This window comes from Camelina sativa, chromosome 2, assembly GCF_030686135.1.
Source record: "Camelina sativa cultivar CO46 ecotype springtype chromosome 2, ASM3068613v1".
Classification (NCBI taxonomy): domain Eukaryota; kingdom Viridiplantae; phylum Streptophyta; class Magnoliopsida; order Brassicales; family Brassicaceae; genus Camelina; species Camelina sativa.
In genome coordinates this window covers 28,292,668-28,315,384 of record NC_141881.1, presented here as the reverse complement: position 1 = coordinate 28,315,384, position 22,717 = coordinate 28,292,668, and the positions used below count along the sequence as shown (strand labels likewise).

At 31.8% G+C, this 22,717-nt stretch overlaps 4 protein-coding genes across 4 annotated transcripts; all 4 read left to right on the top strand.

Moving 5' to 3' along the window:
- Positions 1 to 925: 925 nt before the first annotated feature.
- LOC147949294 (uncharacterized) lies at positions 926 to 1,552 on the top strand. The gene has a single exon (XM_087470780.1). It carries the CDS (start codon positions 926 to 928, stop codon positions 1,550 to 1,552), a length of 627 nt encoding a protein of 208 aa, XP_087326906.1.
- A 1,864-nt stretch (positions 1,553 to 3,416) lies between these two features.
- LOC104738341 (protein COBRA) lies at positions 3,417 to 6,467 on the top strand. Its single transcript, XM_010458532.3, has 7 exons — positions 3,417 to 3,905; positions 4,458 to 4,537; positions 4,624 to 4,750; positions 4,847 to 5,176; positions 5,267 to 5,426; positions 5,519 to 5,802; positions 5,902 to 6,467. Exons 1-7 carry the CDS (start codon positions 3,803 to 3,805, stop codon positions 6,186 to 6,188), a joined length of 1,371 nt encoding a protein of 456 aa, XP_010456834.1. The 5' UTR covers positions 3,417 to 3,802; the 3' UTR covers positions 6,189 to 6,467.
- A 3,987-nt stretch (positions 6,468 to 10,454) lies between these two features.
- Positions 10,455 to 14,772, top strand: LOC104738332 (agamous-like MADS-box protein AGL8). Its single transcript, XM_010458525.3, has 8 exons — positions 10,455 to 11,727; positions 12,629 to 12,707; positions 12,815 to 12,879; positions 13,342 to 13,441; positions 13,567 to 13,608; positions 13,768 to 13,809; positions 14,282 to 14,385; positions 14,520 to 14,772. Exons 1-8 carry the CDS (start codon positions 11,543 to 11,545, stop codon positions 14,629 to 14,631), a joined length of 729 nt encoding a protein of 242 aa, XP_010456827.1. The 5' UTR covers positions 10,455 to 11,542; the 3' UTR covers positions 14,632 to 14,772.
- A 4,707-nt stretch (positions 14,773 to 19,479) lies between these two features.
- LOC104738323 (G-type lectin S-receptor-like serine/threonine-protein kinase RLK1) lies at positions 19,480 to 22,512 on the top strand. The gene is given in 4 exon segments (XM_010458518.3): positions 19,480 to 20,111; positions 20,439 to 20,720; positions 20,722 to 20,827; positions 20,830 to 22,512. Coding segments are annotated over 4 exon segments (2,472 nt in total). The 5' UTR covers positions 19,480 to 19,610; the 3' UTR covers positions 22,413 to 22,512.
- Positions 22,513 to 22,717: the final 205 nt, after the last annotated feature.

The window sequence follows — 22,717 nt, the reverse complement described above, 5'->3', positions numbered from 1 at the left end:
TTCGGATACGGATACGAATAATACTAAATTTTAAAATGGATATTCGGTTTTTCACGGATATCCGGTATTTATATACGGATATCCGGTATTTTTGTCCAAAATACATGGTATTTTATACAAATACGCTGTATTTTAGTCCAAAATACGTATATTTTTTTTAAAAAAAAAATCTTTTACGGATATTCGCGGATAATCGAATTTTTAACGGATATCCGGATAACGGATATCCAAAATTTTTGGATACGAATACAGATAACAAATTACGGATAAAACGGATACGGATACGGATACGGATATCTCAAAAAAACCGGATATCCGCTCCGTTTACAGGCCTACTTGGTAGTGTCGGCAATATAAGAAAATTTTACTCTTCCAAGTTCCAAGTAACAAAAGTGTCATCCAATAAACAACACACAGTAGTATAAATTAACGAGACGATATATGTAATCAGCACAGATACACGTAATCACAGGTATTAAATAATTTGGAATGGTACGTATAGTCTTAATTAATTATCGTCTTCACAATTCACATACATATTGACAACGATTGTTTTACAAACCCCTCTATCGAGGAACTATTTCCGAAACATAATTAATTTTCTTCCTTTTTTAAAAAAAAAAAAAAAAACATAATTACTTTTCTTGTGTTTTTTGTTTTTGTTTTTGTTTAGTTCAATAATTTATACTCTCTCCGTTTTACAAAGAGTGTTATTCTGGAGATTTTTCTTTGTTTCACAAAGACTGTCACTTTACAATTCCAATGTATTTTTTACATAAAATTTTCTAATTTACCCTTTAACCTAAAACTCATTTTTATTAAATTTAAACCACATGGTACTGTGCCGGTAGTATGTGGCCCGGATTGTGGCCCTTTAAAGGCTAGTGTTTGGAAAGTTGAGTGTCCTCCAAAAATTCAACATTTTATGTGGCAAGCTCTTTCTGGCTGTCTTTCAGTTACGGCTAATTTAGGACGCCAGGGAATATCTTGTGATCTGGAGTGTATGCGTTGTAGTTTTCCTTTAGAAACGATTAATCATGCTTTGTTCGAGTGCCCACCTGCACGACAGGTCTGGGCTTTGTCCAATGTCCCAACAAGTACAATTGGTTTCCCAACAACATCGGTGTTTGCAAATATGGATCATTTTCTAGGTTCACAAAACCCGGGGGCTCAGGTAGTTGCTTTCCCCTGGATTTTGTGGTATATATGGAAAGCACGGAATGCAAAAGTTTTCGAAAATGTGGCTGAAAAACCGGATGAGATTGTAAATTTGGCGGCCAATGAGGCATTAGCCTGGTCCACGGCCCAGGTCGAGGATGAGGAAGGGCTCACGGTTCCAACAGCACCTAATCTGCAGGTGGTGCGGGGAGTCTCCACTCTTCCTACTGCGTATAGTGGGTTTCGTTGTTTTGTGGATGGCTCCTGGAAGGACACGGACAAGTTTGCGGGTGCAGATTGGGTGTGTACGTCGTTTACCGATGCTTCTTTGCTTATGGGTGCCTCCAATTTTAGGCGTAGTCTTAAGCTTTTGTGTGGGCTTTACGCTGTATGATTGGACATGACTTTAAAGAGGTGACTTTTCTCACAGACTGCTCAGACTTGGTGAAGATGGTGTCCTCACCAGCTGATTGGCCGGCTTTCTCTGCTTATCTTGACGACATTAAATAGGATATGAAGGAGTTTACAAGTTTCTCGTTAACTTTAATTTCTAGGAATGCAAATGTACTTGCGGATCATTTAGCACGACAAGTTCGTACTCAACCGCATGTGGTTAAATCTGTTAGTAGCTTTTTTCCTAATTGGCTTGTTTGAGTCAGTTCAATTGTTGTAAAAAAAAAAAAAAAAAACCATTAATCACTATTAAATAGGGGCAAAATATGTATAATTCTATCTTTTCTTAATTTGTGTGCATTGTGTCAAAATGACACTCTTTGTAAAACAGAGGGAGTACTATACAATATAACTAGGTATCAACCCGCACTATGTGCGTAATAAATATATTTAAATAAAATATTATGAGTAAATTATTATTTGAGATTTAAGATTTGTTTGTATACAACAAAATATGTAAGCAAAATTTTTTTTTCGTTTATTCAAATTTGCGTTTATTTTCTGTAAAATATGTTTCAACTGTGACATATTTGAACTTAGAAAAGAATTTTGAGGTTAGTTCAACAAAAAAAAAAAAAAATTTGAGGTGGTGTAGAAAGTTTTGATATCTTTTTGTATTTCTAAAAATTAAATTCACATATTTTATGTTTCACATTATTATATCACTATATCATTAAATAGATAAAGTAATATTTTTAAACTAATTGATTTAATTTAAACTAATCCTAAGTTTGAAAATGCAATGAGAAAAACGATAAAAGTGATAAATAAGTAAATAGTTTTTTTTTCTTGTTTGTTAAATGTAATTTATTTTTAATAAGTAAATAGATTATAAAAATGATAATTAAATATATTTTTGGATTTAGTAGTTGATTAAATCTTTCATATTTACAAATTAATTTAAAAAATATTAACTCATAATATTTCAGTGGTATGTTTATGTAAATAACAATAAAAAGTAAAGATATTTATTTTTAAAAAAGGTATATAAGTTCTATAAGCGCACACATCAACTTTTTTTTTAAAGTGTTTCTCTTTTAATATATAAGCAATGTTGAAAAGAATCACTTGTTTTGTAAATTGATATAATGCGTAGTAGTATGGTTGTTACGACTATGTCCCAAAACCATACCAACTTCTAGTATATTTGTCAAAGATAAACTAAAAGAAAAGGAGAGATTCACCGACACATTATATTTCCTAATTGACGTTGAATAATTAAATAATAGTATCAATTATGTTTATTTTCATGCAAAAAAAAAAAAAATCTCGTTTGTGCAAAAATTTGGATTCCAAGTTTCGAAGTAAACTATATTATATGTGGTAAAAACTTAATTGTCACAACACTCATTATAATTTAATTAAAACACAAGTATAGTTATACGATTCAGAAAAAAAAAAGAAAAAGAATAATTGAAAAAATATCTCTCCACCGACAGCCGAAAACACTGTCAATGACCCACGTTCCTCTTAAAGCTGTCGTCTTCGGTAACATCTTCCGGTATTAAACTAACTTCTAACCAAAATTACGTAAATGCCCCTTTCTCATGCATAAAACATAAATTAAAATATAAGATTCCTTAATATTCCTGTATTTAACAATTACTTCCAAAATTAATGAATATATTTTTCATAAATCATAAATAATTATTAAAATATAATAACTGAGAAATTCAACTTCGAATTATCTCAAATTATGTTATCAGTACTTCAGTACCAATTTAAGTAAAACCTTTTTGGATGGAAATTAAAAACGAAGAAGCAAAGAAATAAGTTTATTAATATAAAGTTGTAATCATAGAAGCAAGACAAGAATTAATGCTCTAATTAACACGATGGTTATGTTTCTTTAATCGGAAATCAAAATAATCAAAGTCTCCATAATGATAGAAGGGTACAATGGTCAAATCACCGATCCCGACTCAAGTTTTACTAAAAACAGCCACTAGCCAGCCAGCCAGATCCCAAATCTTTCTCGTTGCTTCTCGCTCGTTCGTATTCTCACCAAAGCTACACAAAAAAACAAAATCTTGCTGCTATCTTTCTTCTCTATAAGTCCACTCCTCCTTCAAGCAAAGCCACCTTCCTCTTCTTCTTAGTCTGAGATTGGTTTTTAAGATTTAGCCAGACCCATCTAAGGGATCTGGAACAAAGCTTGGTTCTGCTCTGATCAACAGAGAATTAAAAAAAAATGGAGTCTTTCTTCTCCAGATCCACTTCCGTCGTCGCCAAATTCAGTTTCTTGGCGTTATGGATCGTCTTCTTGATTTCTTCATCTTCTTTTACTTCTACAGGTTTACTTCTTATTCTCATTACCACTACCAATTTGTTCTGTTTACTTATCGTCTTATCAGCTTCCCCATCTTGCTTCTTGATTGAGATTTCACTTAAAGATTGAATTTTTTTTTTAATTGAGACTATATTTTTTGCATCTTGATTTGGTTGTTTGAACTGATGAATCCACACTACTTTATACTGATTGAGATTAACATATGAATTGGCTGGCTATTCATGATCTTTTATAGATCTTTACTCAATTATTTGCATTGTGTTCAGATCCTAAAAAAAAATCAACACTTTTCAATTCCCATATTAGTGTTTTCCTATGTTTTTTACTAGATCAATCACTTCTGCTAAAAAACAGAGATTCAAGTTTGCTGATCCAAAAATAGAAACTTTCTGTAAAGTATTTAAAAACTTAATCATGCAGCATACTCTTTTGGTCTATGTCTACAAACCAATTTGTGATAGTTTTGAGATTAAAACAATTACAATGTCGGTGAGCTAAGCTGGATCAGGATGAACAAGATTCTGACTTTCGTTGAATCCTTTTTTTTAATTTGCAGAAGCATATGATGCGCTTGATCCAGAAGGGAACATTACAATGAAATGGGATGTCATGAGCTGGACTCCTGATGGCTATGTTGTAAGTTTAACAACTTGAACAAAAAAGATTTTACCTTACTTAATCGTTTTTGATTCATCTAAACTCTGTTTGTGTGTTCGATCCAGGCTGTGGTTACCATGTTCAACTTCCAGAAATACAGACACATTCAAACTCCAGGATGGACATTAGGTTGGAAATGGGCTAAGAAGGAAGTTATTTGGAGTATGGTTGGAGCACAAACAACCGAACAAGGTAACTGAAATGTTTCCAGGTTCCAGTAACTTTTAACTTTTGACTGTGGTGAATTATCTGGGGAAATGATATATCTGGATATAATGTTTAAAACAGGTGATTGTTCAAAGTACAAAGGAAACATTCCTCATTGTTGTAAGAAAGATCCAACGGTTGTAGATTTGCTCCCGGGGACTCCTTATAACCAGCAGATTGCTAATTGCTGTAAAGGAGGTGTCATGAACTCATGGGTTCAAGATCCTGCCACTGCAGCTAGCTCTTTCCAGATCAGTGTTGGCGCGGCTGGAACCACAAACAAAACCGTTCGGGTGCCAAGAAACTTCACTCTCCTTGGACCTGGTCCAGGTTACACTTGTGGTCCAGCAAAGATTGTGAGACCAACAAAATTTGTCACAACGGACACACGCAGAACCACTCAAGCTATGAGTAAGAGAACTAAGACTACTTTTTTAGAAAACGTTAATGTTTAACATTGTTTCTAATCTAAAAGACTGGTCATATTTGAATTTACCGCAGTGACATGGAACATTACGTGCACATACTCTCAGTTCCTTGCTCAAAGAACTCCGACTTGTTGCGTCTCTTTATCTTCTTTCTACAATGAAACCATTGTCGGATGTCCAACTTGTGCTTGCGGATGCCAAAACAACAGAACCGAATCCGGTGCCTGTCTCGAGTAAGTTATTTGAATGAAATTTTCAACTCCCGCTCTTTTGTTCTCTGTTCAATTTTGAATCATAAAGTCTCATACTTTATATGTAATGGCAGCCCGGATACACCACACTTGGCCTCAGTTGTGTCACCGCCGACAAAGAAAGGAGTGATATTACCGCCACTAGTGCAATGCACAAGACACATGTGCCCGATCAGAGTGCATTGGCACGTTAAGCAGAACTACAAAGAGTATTGGCGAGTAAAGATCACAATCACAAACTTCAACTATAGATTGAACTACACACAATGGAACCTCGTAGCTCAACACCCAAATCTTGACAACATCACTCAGATCTTCAGCTTCAATTACAAATCTCTCACTCCTTACGCTGGATTAAGTAAGTTCAAGAACAATAAGAGCTCCTCTGTTTTTCTCTCCCACTAGGCTTATCTCTCAAAGACTTAACCTTTTTGATGGTTTTGGTATATTTTTGCAGACGATACAGCAATGTTATGGGGAGTGAAGTTCTACAATGATTTCTTATCAGAAGCAGGGCCACTTGGGAATGTTCAATCAGAGATATTGTTCCGTAAAGATCTATCAACCTTCACATTTGAAAAAGGTTGGGCTTTTCCTCGCAGGATTTACTTCAATGGAGACAATTGTGTCATGCCTCCTCCTGACTCTTACCCTTTTCTTCCCAACGGTGGTTTCCGACCAAAATTCTCTGTCTTCGTCGCCGTGCTTCTCCCTGTTCTTGTCTTCTTCCTCTTCTCCGCTTAATCTCAGATATACGGTTTTGCCACTGGGTACGGTTAGGGTTTCTACGGTGGAGTGGTACAAACGTTATTTATGATTCTTTCGTGTCCAACAAACTATAAATCTTTTGATACAATTTTTTTTTTAATATATATAGTTTTCAACTTCGTTTTTTTTTTTTTTCCTTTTTCCATTTTATATCTTTTGTGTTCAGTAACATTGTCGGTCCATCCTTGTAGAAATATCATAGATATTGTAAACTTCTTTTTCCCTATTGTTATATTTTACTTTATGTTATTGACTTATGTTAGATAGTGTGATCGAAATCTATAATAATGGGGAAAAAAAAAGTAAGATAAAACTTATAAAGTGAATCAAACACCAGAATGATTTCGTTATTGTAGAAAAGTATTGGGTGAAAATTTTCAATCTTAACATTAGATTCATAAAAAAAAAAAAAAAAAATTTCAATCTTTTATACTACATTTTACCGTTAAAAAAAAAAAGTTCAATCTTCTACTAAAAACTAAAAAAGGTTGAAAACTGAATAGGGCTGCTGAGCATTTTGGGGACAGCTTATGCAACAACAGTTGATGGACCTTCAACTAGGCCCAGTTTCCTCTTAAGAAGAATCCGCAGATATACTCAATTATTTTTACATTTTTTATATTTTCCTTAGCTTCTTTCTATTAAATATTAATATTTGGCAATAAAATATTTGTAAAAAAATTATTTCATTTTTAAAATAAATAAATAATGAGCTGTGACTTTTCAAAATATAATTATTAGGAATCTGTAGGTATCAATATCATTAAAGAAAGGAAAAAAAAAAATAGGAAAGAGATAATGGGACTCGAAATATGGAACTTTGATTAGTTGTGTGGCAGAGAGAATCTCATCCAAAATGAGACAAAGCGAGAAGTTGCTTTAGAAAAGTTTGTGTGCGTTGTCGATTCCATATTTGCATCTAAACCCTAAAATCACAAACCCATCCATAAAAGTAAACAAAGCAAGAAAATCTCAAAGCATTTGATGTGAAGTTTGATTATTCCTAGCTCTCTTTGCAATATCATGTTTCTATATAGTATTTTATAGTATAACTTTATTCTTTTCTTGGTTAACAAATAATGTTGATCATATCACTCGATAAGTTCACTATATCTGTAAGTACCATTTTGCCAAGAAACACATAGCAAGCTTAATTATATTCATTTATATCATTTTCTCTGCCAAGAATTAACAACTTAATTCAAATTTTATGTCGTTGTCATATTAAAACTTCACACGGATTTCTCCTTTGATTTGATTTTCTAGGGTGACCAATTAAAGTACTTTTTGTCGTTTTCCTATCAAAAGATGTAGCACTGTAGATTGTTTATTCATAATCTTCCCTGTCGAATGGTTTTAAATCTCGACTGGGTTCTCAACTACGTGTCATGTTTTGATTCCTTCAAATTTAACTTCGATAAAAGGAAACTGTCCTTTTTGGCAAAATTAGAAAATAATGGCTATTACTTAGCTTTTCTAAAACATTACTTGGTGGTGGAGGGTTTTTTTCTTTCACCCCTATTCAAAATATAGATATATACTCTATTAATATACGGTGAGGTCTGAGAAGTATCTAGCGCAGTAGCGCTGATAGCTCACCTGATTAGCATATACTTTGTGTAAGACGGTCAATTCTTATGCCAAGGTTCGAATAATTGCAAGCAAGGAGAAGATTTACGTCTTAACATGGTATTTCTTAGCTGATGATGATGATGATATTTCAGTAAAATTATTTCCAACGTATGTGCTTTTCCTATGTCCCTTCACTTTTTTTATAGGCCCTTATGATGAAATAAACTTCTCTTAATATTTGTTTTTCTTATCAATATATTGGCCTAGAGATAATCACTTTTCAGTTTTCACCATACCATATGCGTACGAATTATCATGTACGAGTGTGGTCACGCACAGCAAAAAAAGACAAGGCGTGATGTTAAAATGGTCCTAAGTTGACATATATATGTTCGTAAATGAAAAGCTTTAAACGATTCATGTCTAAAAATTCAAATTTCACAAAAGGATGATTCGCTATAAATATTAATAAGGAAAATATGAGGTTTATGTCCACTATATATTGGTATATAAGTTTGACAAGACAACGTGCGATATATTATATGCGGTCTTGAGATGTGGACTTAACATAAGGTATGAGCAGAAAAAAAAGATCCAAAGTTTTGATCGAAGAGGGCAAACATATATCGTACTAAAGAGAGAGCCAAATTTATGTTAATAACGATTCAGAGAAATTAAATACGTTTAGGTACTACCCATCCATTTAGATGTTTAGGGCTCATCAACACCCAAATGTGGTCCATTTCTTTTTGTTCATGTGGTCCAATTTTGGTATATACTATATAGTTTATAATACATTTTATTCGGACGAGTATTTGTCTATGCCAAAATATTGCTTACCCAACACCCTAATATATACATATATGATCGTATAGAATTATATACTAGTAATAAATACTATTTGAAAAATTGCTGTATATCATATTTTATTATTTTCTTTACTTATAAAAGTTGTTCTTGAGCCAAAAAAAGAAAAAAGAAAAAAAAGAATAACTTTCATTTAATGTGTATATAAGTTATTTATACAATATCTCTACCCAAAGTTCTAATGCAGAAATCTTCGTATTAATAAATATTTTGAGTTATTACATTTATCATGTCATTTTAGAATGGTTAGTTAGTTCAGCCTAACAAAAAAAAAATTAGGTTGGAAAATAATCCAAGTGCTAGAGGTTCTTAGGTAGCCGTAACTATTTTTTCTAACACTATTTTTAGATATTTCAAGAAACAAAATTTAGGTTGAAAATTGCTTTTCTTTTTATAATACAACTGTAGATTAATTTGGATTTTAGATTTGCTTATTACAATTTATCAAACTTCACTTCAGAATTTTAAAAGTACAATAATTTTGCTTCTTAAGACGTCCCATTGACAACCTTTTTTTTGTTGTTTGTTGTTAAAATGCTTTCTTTAGAAACAAGGACCTTTCTTTACAGAACCCCTATATAATTATATGAAGTACATGAAAGCAGCTGAGCATGTGAATCAAACAAATGAGCTAGAGAAGAAGAAGAAAAAGAAAGGCAAACCATTAGAGATGTTGAATAAACAAAATCTAGATTCAGGATTGCATACCACAATTTTTTCGAACTTTTAAAAATACAATAATTTTCTTTATTAAAGCGTGTCATAGTTTCTGTAATTTGTTTTTTTCTGAAGTAGAAACTTTTTTTTACTAAACTAACTGAAGTACAAAAGAAGAAGAAGAAAGCCTCTGGGAGAAGGAAAGACAAGACTTCAGCCACAGTCACACAGTTCTGATAAAAAACAGTAACAATTAAAAGAGAGTAATTGTAGTTGGGAGAAGTTGTCATTGAAACCAAAAAATTTCGATTGCAAAGAGTACTTGATCGTCAAATACTTTCGATTCTGTTCAGAATTTGAGATGTTAAAGAGACGAAATTTCGATAATATTAGGAATTACCAATCTTCCAGTACATATTAGGAATATTTTTGTGTTCTTGTTCCAACGGCGCTCGACATGAATTTTGATAGTTTGTGATCAACATGAATTTTGATAGTTTGTGATCAATAAAATAAGATTACATCTGAAAGTAACGTAAAAATAATTAATTACGGCGGTGATTCATTCAATCAGTTACTAATTCTTACATAAGATTCTTTTTTTTTTTTTTTTTTGTTGATATATGTACAAAACGAAGTTTATCTTGGGTGGCTATCATCAGTTATCAATTTATTGGATTAGTTACCAAAATATTAAAATAGATTTCACTTTTCAGACCAATATTTGTTGTGTATGTGTATATCGATATCACACAGAGGTCTCAGGTCAGACATATAATAGTCATGGGACCCGACATGAATGTTGTTTTGTTAATTTCTTATCGGAACACGTTCCATATACAATAACCACTCAAAAAGTTGAACCTTCAGACGGAATTATTTGGTCATAAAGCTTTAGTGTTAAGTGTTAATCCTACACAAAGTATAGTAACAGTGAGTTCTTAATTGTAAGAGAAGTATTAATTGTCTTAAGATAGTACTGTGATCTTACATATATTGACTACAATAGTACGTTACCAGTTAAGCATTAAAGGATCTTTTAAGTTTATTTAAGAAATCCCCTTGCATTGTATTTTTGAAAAATCCATCTACCAAATTGCAATGGGTCTAAATTATTTATATCAGACCTAACCTAGCTAGTTATTTAGAGTATAAGAAAATGGTAAATAGTCTTAAGAGACTTTTTCCTACATTGAGAGTATCATACGTTTGAGATTCTCTTCCCATAAATAGGCCACTTTTATTGGTCAAAAGAGAAATTATAAAAAAAAATATTAAATCATGAATTGGTTTTATATACTTTTTTTGTTTTTCCTTTTATCGACAATGTATGCATATATTGGTTGGTCCAAAAGATCAACGCAAGCTGAATGAGCTCCATTTATTATCTGTAAGTTTTGTTGGTTCATCAGCAGCTGAATTGCCTAGCTTTCTTCAAGTTTCGTAGGTTCATCACTTGATTGCAAACTTTAAAAAGTTCCGCCTGATTAATTAATTAATTGTACAGATTTACCTATATAAAGTTAGGGACTGTATTTTTCCAAGGGGTCGGTTTATTAATTACATTTATATGTTTAAGGGCTGCATGTTGAATATTTATATGTTTTTTTTTCTGTAGAAACTACATTAATAGTAGTAGGAATTAAAATATTTATTCTCCTTAAATACTTCCATTGAGTTCTTTGGTCTGTTTTCTTAAACCTTAAAAACCATGGCAAAAGTCCGTACGGTACGGACACCAAAATATATGTAAGCTTAAAGGGAGGCACGAGACGAAACTAACGAACGAGTTATTTATTTATCACTGTAAAAAAAAAAAAAAAAAAAAACCAATGAGAAGTCGACAACACATCTAATGGTTTATTTCCCAAGCAGCCCTTAAACTTTATCTTCCCACTCTGGTCTTTTTCCACTCTATGTTGGCTTTTTTATTACACTCTTTTTTTTTTCCACAAATACCAATCGTCTAATGTATTCACGTCACATAGCGTATTTATATACCACATCACTTACGTCACTGTGGACTCACGCGAAACCCAACAAAAGTCCACACGAGAAAAGAAAGAAAAAAAGAAAAAAAAAAATAGCTATTATCACATTCAACACAAAAGATACCCAGAGAGACATAAGAAAGAAAGAGAGAGAGAGATACTTTGGTCATTTCAGGGTTGTCGTTTCTCTCTCTTGTTCTTGAGGGTTTGAGGAGAGAGAGATAGAGATAGAAAGAGAGAAAGATGGGAAGGGGTAGGGTTCAGCTGAAGAGGATAGAGAACAAGATTAATAGGCAAGTTACTTTCTCGAAGAGAAGGTCTGGTTTGCTCAAGAAAGCTCATGAGATCTCTGTTCTCTGCGATGCTGAGGTTGCTCTTATCGTCTTCTCTTCCAAAGGCAAACTCTTCGAATATTCCACCGACTCTTGGTAATTTTTTTATTTTTTTAAATATTATATATCACATCGATCATATCCTATCTGTTTTCTTACGATTTTTAGCCAGATTTTGTTTTTTTTTTTTTCAATTCGTACGTCTCGATCTCGATCGTCGTCAGCCTTGGAACTAAATCCAAATCTTGTGTCTTGGTCTTTCATATCTACTGTAGATTTGGTTGTTCCCTAAGAAGTGGCTCGAGAAATTAGGGTTTTTTTGTTTTTGTTTTGGGATTTTACGTACGGACGCTGTAAAAAGCTGGTTTATGTTCTCCTTTTATCTATCCAATTGAAAATAGCATAAAATTATGAAACTTGGTACACCGACTCACGATTTGATTGCCTCTTTTGATGTATGGAAGCACGTGCACACAGACACGTACGCAGATGTATGTATATATAATATGTATTAAATTATACTTAAGTATAGCATAGATTTGAAAGAAAGGTTGATTTGAAACGATGAAATAAAGCACTTACGAGGATATGTGCTATAATCCAGTGGATAATACCATAACGTTAAACATATATGTAAGTTCGTACTGATATAAATGCGTTTTGTGTATGTTTGTTTGTACGATATCATATATAGAGATAAAATATAATGATCAAACCATTTGCTTTGATAACCGAGTCAGGAGGGAAACTCGAATCTTTAAATTGAATTTGTACGTATGTTTTCTATGATGTTTGTGGACTCACCAAAAACCAGGTTTTATATACATTTTTGTGTTATATGCTTATTTTTAGCTATCCTTTGTCGGTATACCAAACAAGGTAAATTTTGGCTGCCCACTTTGCAAACAAATGTTACACATTGTAACATGTGAAATTATAATGATATATATATGGATCAAATTAATAAAACGTTTTGACTTTTTTTTCTGAATTATAGCATGGAGAGGATACTTGAACGCTATGATCGCTATTTATACTCAGACAAGCAACTTGTTGGCCGAGAGGTTTCGCAGAGTGTAAGTTTTAACCATATGTCTCTTTTAGCTGTTTATGTTCATGAGTCCTACTTAATTATGTTATTTTTGTTGTAGTAACTAGTGTCTATCATATACCAATGTTGTAGGAAAACTGGGTTCTAGAACATGCTAAGCTCAAGGCAAGAGTTGAGGTACTCGAGAAAAACAAAAGGTATACATGCGTCGCACCATATATATTAACTTCTAGCTAGTGCATAATGTCAAACATATGTGTGCTTAATTATCAAATTGAAAGTAAAACGTACATTTACAATACTTGTCCAAGTTCAACTAGAGTTTGGGGTTGAACATAAACTTCTGATGTAATTCAACTGCTTACCGTAGTCCTTACTGTTAAAATATTCTAATACATAAGTAACATAAGACATAACTAACAGGAAATGCATGCGTATTTTCTCGTATCTTATGATAGTATATGGTAATCGAGAAAATTGCGATTTGTGTCTTAAATCCTCAAAAAGTTTATTTTCTGTAAGGAAATTTTATCATAAAAACTAGCTAAGGCATGGTATCTCAAGGTAGGGAAGGTATATCGTTGTACAGGTAGCATGTCCGTAGCAAAACAAGCACAATTTTCTTGTATAATCAGTAGTCACAAAATGTAAATGTGCAGGAATTTCATGGGGGAAGATCTCGATTCATTGAGCTTAAAGGAGCTTCAAAGCTTAGAGCACCAGCTTGACGCTGCTATCAAGAGCATTAGGTCAAGAAAGGTAAAAGGGGAACGTTGATACACATAATCTACAATTTGAGCTGTAGATATAATTTTTGAGTTTTGCAATGAATTGAAGTTTGAAATTTGTGTTGTTTTATTAAAATATTGTCTAATTTATTGCAGAACCAAGCTATGTTCGAATCCATATCTGCGCTTCAGAAGAAGGTAGTCTCAACTCTTTGTTTTCAAATATATATGAAGCTAATCTACTAGTGTTTACTATTTAGTATGGTTGCAAATACTATTGTTTCACAGTTCATCGTCGTAAAAGCAATTCATTCTTTTTTTCGAAATTACTTTACCTGTTTTATTTAAATTAATCAGGATAAGGCTTTGCAAGATCACAACAATTCGCTTCTCAAAAAGGTACAACTCTAATTTTGAATTAAGTGGTTATAAATGAGTTAAAAGTTGCGAAATGAAATAACTTCAGTATGTCATCTCACCAAATTTTTTTATTAAAAGATCATGTTCAACAATATTTTATAACTATACCATAAAAATATATGAATATATGTCTTTAATTACTACAAATAGATTTCTCTATACAATTTTAGAGCACTATTATATAAATAAAATGTAATAAACAAACGTGTATATATATATTTTATTAGTAGTTTTTTTATTACATAATCATAGACGACATATTATCTGAGTGGAGAATTTTAATGATCGATATATGTACGATAAACAAATGATTATTTGGTTTTAATCTTCAATCAGTTGTTATTTTCTATAGTAAAACCTATAACAAAACATACAATTCATGCAACTGGTAGATTTAGGACACATGTAGTATTAGTGTATTACTAACTTATGGCAAAATGATGATATGTAGATTAAAGAGAGGGAGAAGAAAACGGGTCAGCAAGAAGGACAATTAAACCAATTCTCCAACTCTTCTTCAGTTCTTCTGCCCCAATACTGCGTAACGTCCTCGAGGTCTTGTCTCGTCTCTCTCTCTCTCTCTCTTAGTAATATTCCAAACTAGATTCCCAGTGTACATATAATTAAAATATATGTTTGTATGACCTTAGCAATGACTGATTCTGATGAATGTATTATTAAATGGGCAGAGATGGCTTCGTGGAGAGAGTTGGAGGAGAGAACGGCAGCGCACCGTCGTTGACAGAACCAAACTCTCTTCTTCCGGCTTGGATGTTGCGCCCTACCACCACGAATGAGTAGAATTATCTCTCTATATAATTATTATATACATGATAATATAATAATTAATGTTTAATATTTTCATAACATATATCAGCATTTTTTTTGGTGACTTAATTATATTACTCATTATTAATATTGATATATGTTTTAGTTATCTAATCATATTTTATATGTATTGATGGAATTCCAATGTCAAGACGTACGTACGTAAGCTATGTCGATCATTAATTAGATTCACTGCGTCTTCTTAAGAACAAAAGATTCATGTATATCTTGGTAATGATTTCTCATGAATGATGTAACCTCTTTTTACTGTGGTGAACGCAATTTATCAATATTCTACCATTTGTAAATGTGCTCACTCTGTTTTACACTTTATGAAAATCTCATATTCGATTTTTAAAAAAAATTACTCTTATTTATTGTAAATGTGCTCATTATGTTGCGCTTTAAAGTTGTCGAAGCAAGGTACCGCATGACACACATGATTATTATGATTTTTGACAAAAAACAAAAAAAGAGAAAGATTGTGCAAATATGATAGTTATTCAAAATTTGCAAAACAATCCAATACTGTATATACATATATATATATATGCATGTGCTCTATGTATAGTATAGAACTATATAGATTAGTGTAAGCAGACAAAGAAATAGATTCTATGGTGGTATATATATATATATATATATTAAATATATACAACAAAATGAATATTTGCGAAGTCCAACGTTATTGATCATGTCAATTGGTCAGAATCAAATAATCAAATTGAGGAAAACTGGTTGAATAGCATGCAACATTCAGAAAATTATGTACTGGCGTATTAAATGGTGCGAGTGTCTATGGAGGAAACGTCTAAATTTTTTTTTTTTTTTTTTTTTTTTTGTGAAAACGTCTTTTTTCTCTTCAATCGTTCATCATTTGATCAACAGATTCTAGGTTGAGGGACAAAAAAGAAGAAGATAAACGGATACTAGGTTTAGAAAAGATACTTATAAAATTATTCAATGCTAATTAAATCATGTAGATTTCCATGTTGATCTTCTTGAACTTTAAGAAACCCTAAATAAATCTAACTTTCTGAAATCTTAAATTTTAAATGGATTTAAACCATAATGAGAAAAGGAAATATTGATAGTTATTGGTACCGGTTATCAACGAAATTAAATGGGGTGATATATAAAATAGATTTTACTTTTTATTATTGAAACAGTGATTTATCATTGAATATTATTTTTGGTTTTAATTTTACGTTTGAACGTATATATTTTTTACCGACAAATAAATTATATTTGCATATATAACAAAATAAATCATAATTTATCATCTTTCAAAATATCTTAATTTCTCTAGTTAAAAAAAAAATGAATGGTTCGGAAAAAGACTTGTGATAGAAGCGGTAAGACAAATGATTTTAATAAGTGAAAGATGATTTAAAAATAAAATTATATATAAACTAGATATATAAGGCCCGTGTAATAACGCGGATAAAAGTTAAAAAATTTTGTTAAGAATAGTTAAGTAGTATTACATGTTTTTAGATTTTATTTTGTAACATTTTAATATTGAATATGAACCTCTCATATTTTATTTTAATACTCTCTCAGTTCCATTATATAAGAGTTTTTAGGCCTTTTTACACTATTTTATAATATTTTCTCAAATTTCTATGTAAATTTTTTTATTAATATAACAATTTATGACTATTTAAACTATGCAGTATATTTTCCTATTGGTTGAAGTTTTATAAATGAAATAATATTTATTGTTAATTAATCTTTGTGCTTTTATCTAAAAACTCTTAAACCAATTAAATATCTAAACCATCATAATAAACCATATTTTAAGTTTATTACACATTTTATCTTAATGCATAAAATTAAATATTTAATATCAAACACAATTAATACATCATATCAAATCTAGATATTAGTAAGAATTGAAAATACAAAAAATTAACAAAATATAATTAGCAAAAAAACTGAATCAACATATTTAAGATATACTTGTTATGTTGTTATCTCATAAGTACTAATTTTACCTCATGTCTTGATAAATTTTAAATAAGTGAAATTTATAAAATAAAAACATATATAAAGATATACAGACATTCTCATCAAATAACCAAAATTTCATTCCTATATATTATAATTTATTTTAAATTATCTTATGTTTTGACCTATGCATTACAAAAATACTTGTGTTGAAATTATAAAATCAAAAATAAAAAATAACGAATATTCTTAAATGATTTTTTAAATGATACATTTTAATATTTGAAAATTTCATCATTAGACATTCAGTTTAGTAATCACATTGAACTATCTATTTCATCGTAAAACCATAATTTACTTCTTCAGAGATTACAATTAAAAATTTAATAACAAAAATAATATGAGCATCATTTGAGATAATATGTATATTGGTTAGTATTTTAAATTTAACAATAAATATAATCAGTAAATAATCAGTTAACATCCACAAAATTTTTGGAAATCCAAAAATATCTTAAGTATTATTCTTCGATATGTCATAATTTCATAAGTAATACTTTTGTCAATTTTCATCAATTAACCAAAAAGTTCATTCCTACAAACTCATTTTTCCATTTTTTTTCAGGTTTCTCATATTACTACATGCATTAAAATCTGTAAAATAAAACATGTAAAACTATACTAATACACTTCTTGTATTGAAATTTTATTTTTTAAAGTTCATTATTCTTTCAAGCTTTTGTGTACTTACTTACAATAAAAACTTATATTACAACGATATATACAATTTATAACCGACAAAAATTATGTTAAATAACTTATGTTATTCTTTTTAACTTTGTTATTCATTATTAATTGATTAATATACATGCTTAATAAATTAAGTTTTTGCTTACAAATGTCAAATTTTATTGAGAACACACATATAATATAATTAGCATACAATGGAAAATATATTGATTTGTTAGTTTTCTTTTTTGATTTAGAAAAATAAAATTTTTAAAATATAAACATGTAAAATTCTGTAAATGTAATTAGCTGTCCTATTACGTTTATAAAAAAAAAATTTGACACATGCCAACATCTAATCAATATATTTTGAGGCCTATTTTTGTTACTAAAAATTTCAAAAAATTTGGAGACCCAACACCAATGTGTCTTGAGAATATGTGAAGGGTCAGGCCTGAGGACCACCCAATTTGATTATCCATGTCATCCCGACGCTCTTTCATATGTTCGGTATACCCCTTGAGACTCAGATTGCTCTGCAAATCAAAGCAATAAAACCCCATGATCAAATTAAGATATTCAAATATGAAAAGCAAAACAATGCAACAAAGATAAACTAAAATTAAAATATATTTTTTTTTTAAAAACCTTCAAGAATTTCTATGGGGTACGACTCACAGCCGCGCTTTGGAACAGACTGTTCTTTATGACACTGCGGTTTCACGGACATGCAGAGAGGTTTAAACAAATTGATTTGGCCACCTATGTCACCAAAATACATTTTTACAAATTAATACATTTTTTACCTTTTTTACATATATGTGTGCCACTATAATTATTTTTACTTTTTTTACATATATGTGTGCCACTATAGTTATAATCAAGTCAAATCCAACTAGTATTTGGTCATATTCGGTAATCTGATCCTAATGGTTAGGTGGTCATTATATAAACCTTAGTTTTAAAAGTTAGTAATTCATATAATCGCGACATGTGTCAAGTATATCGATAATATTTTAACATGTATAAAAATAAAATTATTTAATACTTATAGGAAAATTAAAACATTTAAAAATGATTAAAATTAATATTTTTGAAAAGTATATAAAACTAAAAATAATCTATTATATCATTAATTGTAATAGGAAAGTTATCTATTAAATTATTGATTTCAATAGGAAAATATGTGCAATGAATAAGGAAAATATTTGCAATTTAATTGCAATTATTATTTATTATAATCATCTAGTAAAAAGAAATTTATACAGAAAAATGATTAAAGTATAAAAAGGTTTAATGTGTTAAAATTAGTGATTAACATAATATTAAAAAAATAAGATAATCAAAAACAAAAATTAATGTAATTTTCTTAAGTTTTTCAATCAGTGAATGATTTGATTACGTATTCAATATTATGTGTTATTATATAAACCTTGATTTTCAAAGTTAGTAACTCATTTGATCGCGACACATGTCAATTTTAAAAATTAAAGAATTACATACCAAATATTTAAAGTTTTACAAAGTTTAACCGTGACATGTCAGGTTCAAAGTTATTTTTAATATAATAAGATTACAATTATTTTATGCATCATTTTACCAAACTTGAAAACTGTAATTTTTGATGTTTAAATTGACACGTGTCACGATTTGATGAGTTACTAACTTGGATATTTAATCTTTAAAACTGACACATGTCATGATCTGGTGAAATTTTAACTTTGATATTTGATCGTTAAAATAACACGTGTCACGATCTGGTGAGTTACTAATTTTGAGAACCAAGCTTTATATAATAAGATTAATAAAAAATAGTAGAACTTATTATATATAAATTATAGAATAAAAATTAAAAAATAAGAAAAATATGTTAGAAAAAAAAAAAAAAATCTTAAACGAACAACAAATCAATGGGGAGATTTTCCGTTTACCATTCAAAAGCCAAACACAAGGAATACAAATCTTTTAGCGTTACAATTCAGAAAAGTTGTACAACCAAAGTTGTACGCTATCTGTTCCTAGGCCTACCTATAAAGACTTTAGAACACATGATCAGGACTTAATGTATGGAGAAGAAGATTCTATTAATTAATGACTCTGTTGTTGGAGAAGACTCTGTTGACTCAGAAAAGAGCAAAAAGTCTACGACTTTTTAAGTTCTTAACCCTTCTTCGACGTTCAGTAATAACGAACAATTCAACATTAAACTTTCGTATATACACACACTCACAGACAAAAAATTAACAGCGACGTACATCTTTGCTCAAGAAAAAATGCGGTTTATCTCTTGTTTGATACTACAACTTGTTCTTGTCCTGAAACTAAAAACGCTTGTCGTTTTGTCTCAGAACATCATAAACGGCTCTGTTCCTGTCGGAGGATCTCTCACCGCTTCTGAGTCCCAACAGTTCTCCAGTTCATGGCTTTCCCCTTCCGGTGACTTCGCTTTCGGGTTCCGCAAGATCCAACCAAACGATGGTTTCATTCTATCCATTTGGTTCGACAAGATTTCTGACAAGACCATCGTGTGGCACGCACAAGCCGTCAACACAGCCACTGGTCTCGTCCCTGATGGTTCGAAGGTTACATTAACCGCAGATGAGGGTCTGGTTATCACTGACACTCGAGGTCAGCAGCTGTGGAGATCGTTGAGTGGTGGCTCTGTTTCTCGAGGGCGCATAACTGACGACGGAAACTTTGTTCTGTTCCGAGTTTCGGACGAGGTTGTGTGGTCGAGCTTCGATAACCCCACCGACACTTTGTTACCTAATCAGGTACTTAATTCTTTACTTCCTTTATAACGAATGACTCGACCTAAGATGGAGAAATTCCTTTTGGCTTTAGCTTATTAAGTAAACAATTTATATAATCATGCTACGAAGATAATATTTATTCTATTTACAAAAATAAATAAATAAATAAACTTTTTCTTTTTGACAAATATTAAGTTAGAAACGCAATTTAAAAAGAAAAAGGTTTAGCCGGTACTTGTAATGATCCTATTGTCAAAAAGACGTTTTAGTTGTTTTAGAATCGACTTAATTGATTAACATGTGTACTCGTAAGTAGTCCTTACGGATGGGTATTATTAATGAACGCAGAATATAGAAGTTGGAAAGAATCTGTCATCTCGTATGACGGAGACAAGCTTCAAGAAAGGAAGATTCAGCCTACGTCTAAATAACGATGGAAATCTTCAGCTTCTCACTCTCAACGCTGAGACCGTCTCAGAATCAGACATATACTTTAAGTACTACCAAAGTAATACGAAGGATCCAAACAGCCCCGGAATTAGATTAATCTACAGCAAGTCAGGGTACATGTATGTTCTTCAAATGAACAATTCAACATTCGTTCTCAAAGACAAAGATGGGGAATCTTCTAGAGACGTCTATCGCCGTGCCGTTCTACATTTCGACGGGGTTTTTGCTGAGTACTATCATCCCAAAGGTGGGCAGGAGAACAGTGGGTGGGTGTTTGATTGGGCTGTGCCAGATAATATATGTGGGCACGCTGATCCACTTGGGAATACGGCTTGTGGGTATAATAATATATGCAGTCTAAGTAACAACAAGAGACCGAAATGTGTATGTCCTGAGAGGTTCGTGCTGAAGGACCCTAGCAATGAGTATGGTGATTGCGTGCCAGATTTTGAGATGCAGACTTGTGGATTGGAAAATAACCAAACTGCAAACTTAGATGTGAATCTTTACGAGTTTATTACTTTAGAGAAGACGAATTGGCCGTATGGTGATTACGAGAGTTACACCAACTATGATGAAGAAAGATGTAAAGCTGCTTGTCTTAACGACTGTTTCTGTGCTGCGGTTGTTTTTGGAACCAATCGAGATCTTAAATGTTGGAAGAAGAAGTTTCCGTTGTCTCACGGTATAAGAACTCCAACTGGTGATGGTGATACATTCATTAAGGTTCTAAACCGCGCCATTGTTGATGGTCCAATTACCGAAAAGAGAGCAAAAAACCGTGACTCCTTAATCATTGCTTGTTCGGTTCTACTTGGAACTTCAGCTTTTGTGATATTCATATTTGTTGCTCTGTACGTAAAGAAGAAGAGTAAGACGTTGAACAAGAATGAATCAAGAGGTACTGCAAATGAGTTGAATCTGAGGGTTTTTACATACGGAGAGCTCGTGGAAGCTACAGGAGATTTCACGGAAGAGCTTGGAAGAGGGGCGTTTGGAATCGTTTACAAAGGATTCATTAAAGTTAACGGTGATTCAGAAGTTACCGTGGCTGTCAAAAAACTAGATCGTCTTGCTCAAGATAACGAGAAAGATTTCAATAACGAGGTTAATAAAGTGATCGGTCAGATTCACCACAAGAACCTAGTAAGGCTCATTGGCTTCTGTAACGAAGGACAGACACGGATGATCGTTTACGAGTTCTTGCCGCACGGAACATTAGCCAATTTTCTCTTCAGGCGTCCGAGACCAAGATGGGAAGCTAGAAAGCGAATCGCGGCAGACATTGCCCGTGGAATCTTGTATCTACACGAAGAGTGCAGCGAGCAGATAATACACTGCGACATAAAACCGCAAAACATACTTCTAGATGAGTATTACATTCCTCGGATCTCAGACTTTGGTCTAGCGAAGCTTTTGATGTTTAACCAAACGCATACGCTCACGAACATCCGTGGAACGAAAGGTTATGTTGCAGCCGAATGGTTCAAGAAGGGTCCCATTACATCCAAAGTAGATGTTTATAGCTATGGAGTGATGCTTTTAGAAATCGTGAGCTGCAAGAAAGCCGTTGATCTTGAAGATAACATAATTCTCATCCATTGGGCTTACGATTGCTTTCGACATGGAAGGTTGGAAGATCTGATTGAGGAAGATTCAGAGGCGATGGACGACATGGGGACGGTGGAGAGATATGTGAAAATAGCGATATGGTGTATACAAGAAGAGTCAGAGATGAGACCTAACATGAGAAATGTTACACATATGCTTGAAGGTGTGACTCAAGTTCATGATCCTCCAAATCCGTCTCCTTATAGCACTTTCACTTGTACTGATGAGTCTATGTCTAGTGGTTCTGTGTCACTTGTTTGATAAGTTGATACTTTTGTATCAAAAAATATTAAGTTTTAATAAGTTGATATACTTAATTGTACGGTTGAAAGAATAACATATTTGTTATTATGTTGATACATATAACATACTCAGCACCACCTTGTGACACAAGTTGCTATACAATTAGAATTTCTTTAAGGAAATTGAATATACCGTAATTATATAAACTAACCAAATAGTTTCATTATGTGCTCATATTAGACAACTAATTAATTAATTAGGTGATATTATGTTATACTTGAACATTTGACGTAGCGGAAGTGCTTATAAAGTTATAATAATAA

What these genes read in the sequence shown, in the direction of transcription:
- LOC104738332 (XM_010458525.3), top strand. Translation starts at nt 11,543, where the DNA reads ATGGGAAGGGGTAGGGTTCAGCTGAAGAGGATAGAGAACAAGATTAAT. An exon ending in GTACTCGAGAAAAACAAAAG is followed by an intron (nt 12,880 to 13,341) that starts GTATACATGCGT and finishes GTAAATGTGCAG; the next exon opens with GAATTTCATGGGGGAAGATC. An exon ending in TACTGCGTAACGTCCTCGAG is followed by an intron (nt 14,386 to 14,519) that starts GTCTTGTCTCGT and finishes TTAAATGGGCAG; the next exon opens with AGATGGCTTCGTGGAGAGAG.
- LOC104738341 (XM_010458532.3), top strand. Translation starts at nt 3,803, where the DNA reads ATGGAGTCTTTCTTCTCCAGATCCACTTCCGTCGTCGCCAAATTCAGT. An exon ending in ATCTTCTTTTACTTCTACAG is followed by an intron (nt 3,906 to 4,457) that starts GTTTACTTCTTA and finishes TTTAATTTGCAG; the next exon opens with AAGCATATGATGCGCTTGAT. An exon ending in AGCACAAACAACCGAACAAG is followed by an intron (nt 4,751 to 4,846) that starts GTAACTGAAATG and finishes TGTTTAAAACAG; the next exon opens with GTGATTGTTCAAAGTACAAA.
- LOC147949294 (XM_087470780.1), top strand. Translation starts at nt 926, where the DNA reads ATGTGGCAAGCTCTTTCTGGCTGTCTTTCAGTTACGGCTAATTTAGGA.